Source organism: Aquila chrysaetos, chromosome 3 (genome assembly GCF_900496995.4).
Source record: "Aquila chrysaetos chrysaetos chromosome 3, bAquChr1.4, whole genome shotgun sequence".
Classification (NCBI taxonomy): Eukaryota; Metazoa; Chordata; class Aves; order Accipitriformes; family Accipitridae; genus Aquila; species Aquila chrysaetos.
Genome location: NC_044006.1, coordinates 39,707,959 through 39,721,312, shown reverse-complemented (window position 1 = coordinate 39,721,312; position 13,354 = coordinate 39,707,959). Strand labels below are relative to the sequence as shown.

The window sequence follows — 13,354 nt, the reverse complement described above, 5'->3', positions numbered from 1 at the left end:
TCTCCTCATGACCTTTATTTTTCTTTAGTTTTGTAAGCAGCTGGGATCCAGTAAAACAAGGTCAAATTGCAATCCAATAAACACTTTCTATTCCGAAGTATCTGGACAGTTCTTTCTACTGCAACACTTTCTACTAGTAAAATGTTCATTAAATACAGTATATTTTTAAACAAGATTAATACAAAGCTAGTCCTTGAAATAGAAACCGTCAGAAGGATCTTATGCTAATAAAATCTGCAAACAGGTACTTAAAACTGTACAGAGCAGAGACCTTGTAATTAAGTAGAACAACTGAAACAACCTAATTTTGAGGCTATTGGAACTTCAGTCTAATTTCAAGAAACAGAATTAAATAATTGAAAAATACCACCAGAAACTGAAGTTACGTATATGCCTGTGGTTAAACCACTGAATTAAAAATAAAAAACTCTTTAACCAATGAAAAAAATACCACCGTGCTTTGTATGTGTGAAATCGAATGGTTTAAACTTGAGTGCCATTGTCCCAATTAGATGAATATTCAAAGTGGTATGATTTTTCCCTTCTCTGCAAAGTTCTGCCAACTGTGTAATTTTTAGCCATGGAAGATGCTTTTGAACCACTCTAGGTGCACATTCGATACAGACCATAGTTCTTTGTACAGCATTTTGATTTAAAGACTAAGGAAAATTATCAGGCACAAATCAGTCAAGGGAAAAACCAGCGAATCACTTACAGAGTTCTTGGTTTAGAAACACAAAAAGCAGGGGAATTTAGAATGTATTTCTCATCTTGTTCCCACATTACCTGAGCACTTCTAAATAGGGATGAAGGTGGTTAAGAAGAGAGAATCAACTACTTCCTACATTTTTAAGAACACTGAAGTACTTGGAGAGCATTGGCACAGAAACTATATTACACATGTACATTCACTTGTAAATATTTTAATGTAGCTCCAAACATAAAAATGTTGGTAATTTTATAGAACTCCATTAGGTATCAGTCCCAAAATATGGTTACTTGTATAAAAAAAACCCCTCTGTTAAGGTATTTGCATTTTGTAAGGTCTTTTAGTGACATTTGTTGGCCACCAACCCCTGCTATTTGTGTACAATTTCACTTCTTCCCCACAACATATTTTGTAACAGTGAGGAAGTGGTGCAAAATCACCTGCAAGGGTCAGGAGGTAACATCTAATTCCAATTTTAGTGAAGATAGCCACTGAAAGATGTACATTTTACCTGCCTTTTTTCCCATTTTTCTATATTCTGAACACCCCACAACTACTGAGAAACTGTTGTTGGCAAAGAGAACGTAAACACAAGTGAATAGGAAATTGCATTTTATATTGGAATCATCTGCCTCACAGAAATTTACCATGGGGTTTGTTTACCCAGTGTGCCTAAAGTAGGCAAACAATTTGCTTATTGCTTAAAGATCTGCAAAAGTTAATAAAATTCAGAAGACAGTATCATCAGTAAGTATGCAATTTGAGATAAATACAGATAACAGCCATCTTACCTAAGCTTTCCAATTTCAGCCTGTTTAAGCCCAAATACCATTTTCATGACACTAAAGCTTAATGACAAGACAACATACGGCACAATAACTTCTCCAGCAAAGTTAGGTGGACAAGAAAGTATTATAGAGTAAAATCTGACCACATGGAATGTTTGCCCTGACCTAGATATAAACCTAGCTTGCTAAGGTCGGTCACAGAAAAACCCAAGTATGTCTTCTGTCCCTACTTTTAAATTTAAAGTGTAGCTCCAGGAGATAGCATAGGGCATTTCCCACTCTGTAAAGTGGACAGAATTCTGCAATTAATTTCTGTGGGTTAAGAAGCCCGGGCCCTGTAGTTACTTAAAATATCAAGATACCAGTGTGCTAAGAAGCAAAGTAAGTACAATGCCAAAGAAATGCTGAATTGAGCAATGGAGTTAGCGATGATGGTTAGCAAAATCTGTTCTTTTGTCTTGGCAAAGTATCAGCAACTCACAGGATCCTTGAAATGTAGGTCTTATTCACAGGAGCAGTCCATGTCGAGCCCTGCCCCACTGCTGCCATTGCAGCTGTCCGATACTGGAGCACAGTCTCCCCCCTCTGTTACCTGATCCACACAGCAGCCAGACGTACTCTGGCTGAGGCAGACCTGCACGTCATTGTCATCAGTATCGTAACTGGCAGGACATGTTTCTTCTGACGCCCCGTCGCGATGGGTACCTCTGTCGTTGGTCCCTGCTACCTCGTCTCCCAAGTCTATGACATCGTCCAGCTGCTCTTCTGGATCAGGCTTGGCTACTGTTAAGATCTGTGCTTCTAAGTTTCTTGTGTTCTCTGTGACTTCGAATTCCTGCTTCTCCTCTGCCATTTGCTTCTCCCTAGTACTTAATTTAGTCTTCATGGATTTCTTCATATGTTTGTTGTGCATGTCTTCTTTGGAGAACCTCCAGTGAAACTACAAGTAAGAGATCCAAATGTTAAAGACCATTAGAGACAATCTCACATGGACAGTTGCTTTCCTGAGTAGAAATGTTTTTATTATTTAGTTTTAATTCAAAGACTAGTTTGACCAAAAAGACCTAAGATTAAAAAAATGGCATAACTAAATCAGACGACTTAAGATCATTTGAGCCTACACGTATGTATCTGTTAGACAGAGAGGAGACTGTGGTGCATTCTACTTCTGCTGTTTCACATGTCTAATGGGTTCCTCTCCGCATGCTGTGTCACTGTTGAGGCCTATAGCAACCTGGCAGACAACCTGCACTGTGTGTGAAGCAAGAATATGCAAAGCTGCACAAGTGCAGACAGAGGAAGCAATCCTATGGCGTTATTCCAATGTTTTTCACCAGGTTAGCAGCACAACTAACGCTATACCCAAGACTATACCCAAACAGTAAAATAGTCTGAACCATTTGTATGAATGTTTTTTGATGAGAAAGCATGAGGCTGCCTCTTGCACCACTCACCAAAAGACTTACCACAGCCGCCATTTCAGAAGAACTGTTTTAACTACTATTAAAAAAAAAAAAAAAAAAAAGGAACTAGCAGTACCTTGAAATACTGACTCGACACGTATAACATATATAAAGGCTGACAAATAATGCCACTAATGTATCTATCTACTTCATTTGTCAAAAAATAAATGGACCTTCCTAAGGAAAGCCAGACCATGTTCCAGGGCACTGCTGAGCCATCCTACACGTTTGCTAAGTACATGTAAATGTACACAACCATTTTGTCAGCAGTGCCCATGCTGATAGAAACTCAGGGATGGGTTAGGAGGCAATGCTTGATGGCACAAATAATCTCACTGGGACATTCAGCGGATTCAGCTGTGGTCCAAAAGCCATTTTCTCTAGTGCAACCAGGTCTGTGCTGAGGTTGGTCAAAAGAAGGACTCATATTCATAAATTTTTGATCAGCTATTTATTCCTTAATCAAAAAGCCATTCAAAACCTATTAAGTTTATTAGATTACAAAGACGGAGCAATGCTCTTTCCTTCTGCTAGCCAGAACTTAATGTAAAAAGAAAACAAAAAAAGAAACTGGCTTTCACAAGATTCTTCTTGGTTTTACTTAGAGGAAGCTATCTTTCACTTAAACATCATTACAGTTTAGAGAAAGAGGAAAGATAACATCTCAGTTCTAGAGCTCAACTGTTTAAAATTCAGAGACACCTGAATATTTTTTTTTTTTTGATTTGCCGAAGTGCTGGGCACCCACAGCTCCCCTTTAACTCACAGCTCTCTTTGACAGAAGGTAAGATCAGGGCCCTAAATGTGATAAAGATCAAACTGTAGAAGGCTCTCTGTGTACGTGCAAATGTATGTATACTTAGTCAGGTATTTATGTTGTATTTCACAAAAATGCATACAGCACTTTTGTATAAAGTGAATGAACACCGTTACCTCATCGCTGACTGAATATTGCACTAATAAGAGTACTTCAGTCTTACTGAAGACAAAAATAAGTGGTACCCCTCCTTGCATGTTTCCTTTTCTGTTCCTCTGGCTAAACTGAACAGCCGTTGGTTGATGTGCCTAGGTAGGATAGATCAGTTTCCAACACTGCAATGTCCTTTTTTCATCTTATCAGCCTATTTCCCTCCTCCAAGAGTTTATCTATAAATATTTTAGACATGCCGTATCACAAGTTAGCAAAACGCTGAGAGCTTGTGACATTGTATGTGCAGAATATTCAGCAACTCAATCAAATGCTAGGTTTGGCATGTTTGATGTGACTCACAACAATCACTTACAGACGTTGAACCAGTCTTACATTTCTTTATATAACTATAATCAATGTACCCCATTTTTCCTTGACCTTTGGTATGAAAATGTGCTGCAGTGATATTTGCCCTCAAATATGTCTGTACATTTAATGCTGCCAACGAGTAAATCCTTTGTTTTGTCAACCAGACATTGTTAAATAAGTTTTTATATTCCCAAATGAAAAAATTTAAACAAAGTTTTGAGTCATCTGGATGGTATGCATTTGTTATTATAATAGAAGAAATCAGTATCATACTAATTTCTCTATTTGAAGACACACAATTGCTTCTAGGTTCCCACCCTTTCCATTAAAACCACACAAAGTGGTAGGAAAAGAATGACCAAATACAGGCACTCCAACCCTCATCCCAAGATCCCTTTAATCACCTGAAAACAAAGAGAAAAAACAAGAAAGATGGGCTTTGTAACACATTCACAGAACACTCTGGGCTCCAGCTTCACTAATGAGAGAGGGTAAATCCTAAATCATGCTCCCAGCGGTTCTTTCCTAACTTCAATCAGTTCAAACACTCTCCTGGTCTCCACTGTATCTAAAAGATGACTTTCACAGAACCTGGCTCCAAACCAGTGAGGGCTTTATAGATGAAAACTATCTGTAGTTGCCCAAAATGTTGGGTAAAATGCTCCTAGTGCTCAGCTGTGCTTAGCATTTCCAATCTCCTACTCCAGCTCAGTTTCTGCAGGGCCTCAAGCGCACCACTCCTTCAGGTGACATTTGGCTAGCCAGCACTCACGTACGTGCACAGAGCTAAAATAAAAACAACCCTGTATTAATTAGCAACCTTCTCATCATGTGGTTTCAGAGATCCTTTCCCTACTTCACCTGGCTTTTCTGATCCCTCTGTATACTGCAAGGGCAAGGCAAATTCAAGTACTATAGGAAGGTCAGCACTTCCCCAGTTTCCAGTTTAAACCAGTCCTTTTATTTCCCTCTCAGCTGTATGGCGTGACAGGTTTGGGCAGGGGTTCCCACAGCTACACGTTTAAAAATGGAAATGGCAATACATACATGTATCCACATACATGTATCATTAGCTGTCAGCTACATTCTTGGACAATTTAGCTGGATTTGGGGGGCTTTTTTTGTTAAATTCTAGCAGAATTCATTAACAGTCACACAATAGAAACACTAGCCAAGATCAGGCCTGTGCCGTGCTAGGCTCCATCAATACACGTAGCAAGAAAGAGACCAATTTAAATAGAAAAGACATGCAGTAGGTGAGAGAAAATTGTACTGGTTCCACCTTGCAGGCAGTGAACGTGAGCAGAGAATTCTAGGTCACGTATGAAGGTTTATGGCCCAGCTGTAAAGAGATATCTACATCTCTTCTGCTGCCCTGAGTTCAACAGAGAATGAAATATAAGAGCTTTCACATCATTTAAGCATTTTTTGTTTCTCTCATTTGAATAGTTCAGTTCCTTGTATCTTGCTACAGTAGCACAGAAACACTGAACAGGCCATTTTTACTTCTATGGGAAATCAATTACAATATTAAAATACCTCCAACAAAAAACAAAAAACCCCAGGAACTCAAGGTTATTTACCTTAGATTCTTTCTTCTTTGCTTTCTGGGGCAAGGAAGGTCTCTGAAGAAATACAATTTGCTTTGTAGATAAATTCCCCTCCCTGAAAAGAAACAAATGCACACTCCTGAGAATGAATTAAATTCACATCCAGCATCATTCAAAGTGAAAATCCATCTCAGTCACTTACTTCTGCAGGTCAAAACAACAAACTGAAGAATGACCTAAACATTGTCTGTCCCCTGTGTCTTTGAGCAGCCTGGTATTTTGGGGGAAAAAAGCGCAACTGTTCAGCCTGATAGAGCCTGTCAGCCTGTGACGTACTTTTGCTCAATGTTTTAGCACTAGTGAGTAAACACAGAATAAATTGTTTGGAGCAAAAAGCAAGAAACCTGAGGCCCATGATGCCTGTGTGTAGCAGCATCTCAGCAACACCGGAGTGCTCCCTCCCTCCTTCCCTCCCTCCCGGGGCACCCATCTGGAACGGGGCTGGGTGCTACGCACAGGTCTGTAGCACAGTAGGAGGCACAAGCAAATGCCACCAGTGGTTAGATTGGGTGGGTGCCCTCCTGCACTGTCAACCTGACTGGTGTTACTGAAGTTATAAATGGGATACAGAAAGCTAGAAGAGAAAGAAAACCATGTATACCTTTAAGAGACAGGGCTTACAAATCATAATTGTGATTTTCTATTCATTCCTATATTTAAACATACATGAAAAACTTAAATATCGTTTTTCTCCCAGCACAGATGGCCTTTACTTTTTAGGTTTTTATGTGTAGGAGTAGTCTTCATCTAGATCTCATAAAGAACTGGGTGTATTTTCACTCTTTTAAGATAAAAAATCATGACTGATTATATTGGTGTATATATAAATATATTCCTCACCAGTGAAAATTCAGAAAGTGCCATCTTCATGATTAACAAGTGGGATGATTGTTTTTCACCACAGTTATGAAGAGTATTTTTAAGTGACTTGCATTTATAGTTAAAAACTCAGACTATTAATGATAGCAAAGTAGACCACAGAATGATTATACATGCAAACAAGGCTACTAGAGTAATGATACACCAATCTCACATGGTTCTTCTCAGCTAGACTGTGTGTATCAGCAGCATTAGGCAGACTTCTATTAAGAATAAAATGACTTTTCTTCAGGCAGGCAACATGTCACTCCAAACGTTGTCACAGGTTTTGTCTCTGCTCTAAGAGTTGCTACTAGGAAGTCCAGAGTGGGACTTTTACAGTCAAGGAGTTTACAGACAGGCAGAGACAATACCCAGAAAATTCATGCAGAAACCGCACTGCTGCCTTGCAGTATTTTGCCCACCAGACACATGCTTCCTGCCCCATGTGGCTTGTGATGCTCAGAAAACCCAGAGAACAGCTGCAGCAGGGCTTGCAAGGGCAGCTACTGCGCGCATGCAAGGAAAACCACACTAACTGCAAGGAGAATTGCTTGTATGGACTGCGGTGCTCATACAGCAACTTCCCTGGCCAAAAGGCAGCACCCACCTCCTACCTACCTGTTTGTCTTCACAATCGGAGTAGGAAGCACGCATGTCAGCTGCCAGCCGTACACGGCAAGGGAATTCAGCAGCGGAACGTAATCCGTCTGCACTTCAACTCCCTAGGAAAGAACAATCAACAGTTAGCATTATCAACTGGACTGTGACATTCAGTCTGACAAAAACAAAACCAGAAAACAAAAAAACAACAAGAAACAATACATGTGTGGGTGCTCTGGGAGGGAGAATGGGTTTTTGTACTGAAGTGGGTCATTTTGTATGTTCAGCTAGGCAGGAAGGAAAATGTTCGAAAATATGAGACACAGGACCTATCAATCGCCTGTACATTACAAACTGTTAAATGAGCGTTTAAAATGGTAGACATATGTGATCTTGTTTTTACACTGCCTGAGTCATCCATGTAGCTTTAGATGATTCCAGATCTGAACAGGACAAATTAATTGTATTTTACCAATTATCTCCTCCCAAGCAAAAAGATATATTCAAGTAGTTGAAAAATGACAACATTGCTTTGCCTGGATTCTGCACTTGTCTAGGCTTGAGTAAATCCTGAAGATTTGTACTGAAATCAGTCAGGTTACTCTGCCATGATGGATCAAGAGCAATATAGCCAACAACAACATAAACAGAATATAAGTACAGATCTATTCCTTTTAACACCCCCAAATACGCATTGCTTCCTTGTTATTTTGAATCAGGAGATCTGTGGGCGAGACCAAAAGCATTGCCTTTCAGTGCAGAAGTCTGGCTCCAGCTGCAGATCTACCCAGCAGAGCCTTGCTAATTCTCTTTCTACCAAATGGTAGACCCTGTAATTCACACAGAAAGAACCACTGGTGATTTCAACAAAGATTGCTCCAGTGAGGTGTCTAATTGCCAAGACTTCCAGTAATTTAACAAATAGATGCTAAAGCATATTTACTAGTTTTTAATTTTAATAAACACAAAGCAGGCAAATGGTAACTACTAGTCTCTACAAATATAACTACACTCAATTGGAATAACAATTAAATTTGCCAAAAAGCTCAGGCACTTACACTGGTTTCATGTGCACGCAAGGAGTTTTAACTGCCAATTCTCAACACTGGGTAAGGCACAATAGTTTTGCAGCTCAAAAAAATCCATTTATTCTGCCGTAATAAAATAGTCATTTGATCAGAACTAATCCAAATCCTGCTGTAGTTATTTCAAGGTATTTTAGTGAATTCCAATCTCAGCTATTCCTTTCTTCTAAAGAATGTAATTTAGGTCACTTGATATCTTCATAACTCAATGACTGCCTGACGATACCTATTAAAAACCTGATCATGACCACAAATGCAAATAGCTGAAGAAGCTGTATCACTCCTGCTTAAAAAGGAGAATGTTTAAAAACTCTACTCCAGAAAGTGCATGCAAGAGAACACTCTACTAATGTTACTTCTGATTTCTCTACAGAGGCTTTCACGGACATACAGAGATACTGCTACTTTACAACATCACCATGTACAGACCAGAATTGCTAACTCCAGGAGAGGAATGAGTTGCCCTGCAAGAGGGAAGCAATACCACATGGCCTTTGACTCATGTCCTCTGAAGGGATTAGGACTTATCCTACATCTGTGATCGTGGTAGATTCAGAGTCTTCTCAGACTCCCATTTCCCTCTGTAAGATGGGTATTTCCACCCTCTTTCCAGTTTTTAAAATCAAAGGTAATGCAAAAATTATGAGGTATCTAGATGCCTTTAAGAGCTAATGTCTCAAGAAAACACATTAATAACACATTGAGATTTATGAGATTGGTCAACAACGCCTTCCAAAACTAAAGACGAAAATATGCAACATAAGCATTAAGAATAAGGTCAGAGCATCCACCATGGCAAGCCCGCAATGAGGTGCCTGGAAGAACACATAAAAGGATGACCAAAACATTCCCTCCATCAAACAGCATTTGTAGAAGAAAAAACAGAAGGCGCTCACTCATTTAGAGAGTGGAAGACTAGCAGGTCAGGAAAGACTGGCACAGCAGACCTTGTTTGTGCCCCAAGCAACATCTTACGTTGCAAAGAGGATTTCTGTTTTGAATTCATTGCCTAAGGCTGGCGATTAGCAAGGAGAACCTTCTCCTTGCATCAGGATGTGCAGCAAACGTCAAAAATCAGAGGGAGATTATGGCAACGAGGAAGGACATCAATACCACGCAGAGCTCATTTGGCTGCTGCAGAAGCCAAATTGCTTCAGGGACGCGCCGTCACTCCTGCCACAGCCCACTGTCCCTGCAGGCTCTGAGTGGCGAAACAAGGCCGGCTTTGGACCTGTCTGACTTGTCAGGATTAAGCATCATCTGCAGCAGATGATGTTGTATTTCACAATGCCAATAGTGCAGAAAGGAAAAGAGCAGGTAAGCACATGTAAAAGTGTAAAGTTACTGAAAAATAAATTTAAGATTAAATTAAAGTCAGTTAGGCTTAAATAATTTTATTTTTTTTAATCTGGAAATGTAAAAAACTCTGTTGAAAGAATGCTGTACAACTGTTACAAAAAGGTAACCTCTTATTTTTCGTATGTGCTGGTACCTGACACCACAATCTGCATGTTAGGCTGTTTGGAGGAAGGAAGCATATACATTATACAGAGGTGCACACCTCGTCTGAGCTCCACATGCTCTTTAAGAAGCTCTCTCCAACTCTGTAGGATGCCTTGCTGGAGTCAGACACCGCACCTCTTCCCCAGCTCCCTGGGGGAATAAACTACTACTAATAATTGGCTGCGTTTGAAGATGATAGACAAGAGAAAGGAGTCACTCCTGAATAAACAGGTGTAATTCATATGGGCTTCAAGCTCCTTACTTGCAAATACAGATAATTGAAGCTTTCTTTAAGACCACAAGAAATTACTTCTCCCTCCCCCTCCTGAATCATCAGTTGTAATCCTATCCCACGACTGGAATTTGTGTGCCAGCAGGAGTCATGGTTATATGGGCCTTTAATTGGTGTCATATTAAATGCTTTCCAAAGCAAAAATGCTTCTAAACAAAGAATACACTGGGGGACGGGTGCAGAGGAAAAGAGTCATCTTGTATTCATTTTATATTTAATACAATAATTAAAATTATTTTATCTACTATTATTTGAGACAATGGAAATGAAATTTCAAACATACATAAGATGAAATTGCAATGCTCTTTCTAGCTAGCAAATATTGGATTTGAACACCAGCAGAAGTAGAAAGTACGTGCCAGAGCTCTTCTGAAAAAGAAGTGTTCAAATAATGCGTCTCAAACTGGGAGACATTTCATTCAGTGAAAGGGTGGAAAATTTTAATTAACTTGCTTCCCACTCTCCTGTGGATGATAAGTAATCTCTGATCACACCTTGAGTGTCAAGAAGCCAGAGCATATTAAGCTAGGTTTTTTCCCTTGACTTGCATCACATGAAAAGAATTCATTTCATTTATAGTTGTACTGTTTGTTTTCAGCATTTTCTCCTTTCACAGTTGCTTCTGCTCATTAGAAGAAAAAAAATGATTAAAAAATGATAACAATAATATCTAGGGCAAGCCACACAAACAACTGCATTAACAATTTTTCTTTTCTTTTCCCCCCCTACTGTGGCAATTTTAACCACAGCAAGATAATAAACAAGACAACTATTAAGCTCCTGTGAGACAGAAAGAAGTTCTTTAGAAATCATTCTTTCCTGGGTTAAGTGAATGTGATTTAGTCACAAGGCAGCTATGGATTGTGACTATTTAATATTTTTTTCCAACATGGATTAAAGAGTGGAAGATTGAAAATCCCATTAAATAAATCTTAATAAAAGCTTTATCGGCAAATCTTAACAGACTGCATACTAAGATCTACAGACAGATGGCAAAGAAGATGGGAAGTAAAAAAACACGAGTCGCTTTGAAAGTGTAACCTACTGTTTGTTGGGGAAAACTGGCAGTGCATTCAAACCCAGCTCCTTACAAAAAATAGAGGGGAGAGCCCACAAGGGAAGCAACGTGCACCCCCAGCCAGGGCTGGTTACCAGTCCCCACCACTGCCAAAGCCAGAGCTTTCTCTCCTAGGGCACTGAAGGGAGGAAGAGGAAGTGGTGAAGGCAGAACTTGCACCTTAGTGGAAAAGAAGGAAAATAAAATGAGATAAATTGAATATATGGGCTGTGCAAGAATGACCCGATAAAAGTGTGCAGCAAGTGTTTTATGTTTGCAGTAACGCAGCCAACGGAGACTAAATCCAAGCTATAAATTTGTGAATTATTTGCCTTTTTCCTTTTCAGACTTCTTCCAAAAGGTAATTTCTGCTAACAATATAACATTATCGATCCATTAAAAACATTTATTGGAAGCAAAAGAGAACTTTCACAAGTGTTGCAGCAATAGAAGTTGGACTATGCTCTTCTAGTATTGAGCTGCTCCTAAACTTCCATGTGCAATACACCACAGCACCTTGCTAGCAGACACTTGCTACACATCCGTTAGCTGTATAGCAGAGGGGTGTGCGACAGCTCCTGTGCTCTTAGAAACCACCAGTGGCTTTTGGCAGCAGATGGGTCCCTGACCAGCACAGACTAGCTGCCAAATTGGGACTTTAGCGGAAAGTTAATAGAAAAAAAAGTAATAACTAAATCCAGAGACAGGCTTTTTGCTCACTGTTCTGGGCATATGTAATTTAGAGCTATTTATGATTACTTAATATATGTGAATTCATGCACTGTGAAATATTTTTGAGACTATAAGGCTCTAACACTATACGGGGTAGCATCCTGCTAAGACAGTTTTTTCTGTGATTCAGATGTATCCAGTCACAATTTCAATACACACATAGGCTGCTGAGTAGCATTCACATCTGTCTCCACGTCTAGGGTGAAACAAAAAACAACCAAAAAACACTCCAGTGCTTGCAAAGCCCACTTCTCTCAGTGACTTCTGCAGATGCAAATCCTGCTTTCTAGCATGTGTATAAGCTAACAAAAACGTTTGAGCGCTCCTGATATTGCCTGCACCTGTAACACAGAAGCACATTTGCATAGCAACACAATTTTGCATTTATAGAAGCACAGGATAGGTAGCAAAAGCTCCACAAGGTGAATGTGTTGACACGGAGGGTTATCCGCAAAGGAAGCACAGAAGCACCTTATGAAATGTGTTAAACTTACCATTGCACGGGCAATGTACACATGATTGGGCAACTCCACATAACTGGCCACTGAGCACAAGAAATAAATGTGATCTAGCAATCCATCCAAGTACATTTTCTTAAATAACTCTGGCATTTTTAGTTGCAATTCCTGCAAGACATGTGTGCTGTACCTTAAGGTGAGCACTGATTTTACTGTTTGTCCATCAACTGGTTTTGGGAAAAAACCCAACATAGAAAAACACTACCTGAGAACTTGTATACTCCAGGGTGCCCTACCACACACAGCTTAATCATCTCCATGCAGCTTCCCCAACATAATTTCCTTTGGTTATAATTTATTCTCAAACAAAATTTGGCTTTTGCAAAAAGGCTTTGTGCACCACTCCACCATTACGGAACTAGTATCTATTTCCATGCGAGAAACACAGCTGAAGCACAGACCCTCTAGTACCACCAGTTCAGGCAGCAGGAAAGCAAATGTTGACACTGCCCTTCACTTACATGCAGGCTGTGTATGCAATTTATGGGGTCCCAACACCTGCTTCCCGTGCCCCTCAAAATGATGAGGCCCCTCCCAAACCGGCCAGACAGGAGCGTAGGGTCAAAGAGGTGCGTTAGCCAGGGCCCTACCGCCTGGCTAAAGGTGACCTGCTGGGGAAAAGAAACGTGACTTGTGCCCTGTGTGTTTTTTTAGACAATATAAGAGGACTGAAATACTTTTTCTCAGCTTGTTCTTAAGTGGAAAGTTCAGATCTGGCATGCTCACTTTTTCCTGAAAGATCTGACGGGTGAGCAGAGAACTAATTCTTATCGCTGATCTCGTCACAAACCTGTGACAGATAGGAAGCGATTTTTTTTTTATTCATACTGTTTTAAATCCTGTGCTTTTCTGCCTGT

The 13,354-nt window shown here is 39.9% G+C and overlaps 1 protein-coding gene across 3 annotated transcripts in view; it reads right to left on the bottom strand.

Annotated features, from left to right (window-relative positions):
- RFTN1 (raftlin, lipid raft linker 1) overlaps positions 1-13,354 on the bottom strand; it is a 95,974-nt gene continuing 82,620 nt past the window's right edge. For all 3 annotated transcript variants that reach the window (XM_030009956.2, XM_030009960.2, XM_030009959.2), the window contains exons 8-10: positions 7,329-7,432; positions 5,823-5,904; positions 1-2,437 (exon numbers count right to left, since the gene is read on the bottom strand). In XM_030009956.2, the coding sequence (XP_029865816.1) occupies positions 2,000-2,437; positions 5,823-5,904; positions 7,329-7,432 (624 nt within the window). In that variant the 3' untranslated portion in view covers positions 1-1,999. The remainder of the gene's footprint in view (positions 2,438-5,822; positions 5,905-7,328; positions 7,433-13,354) is intronic.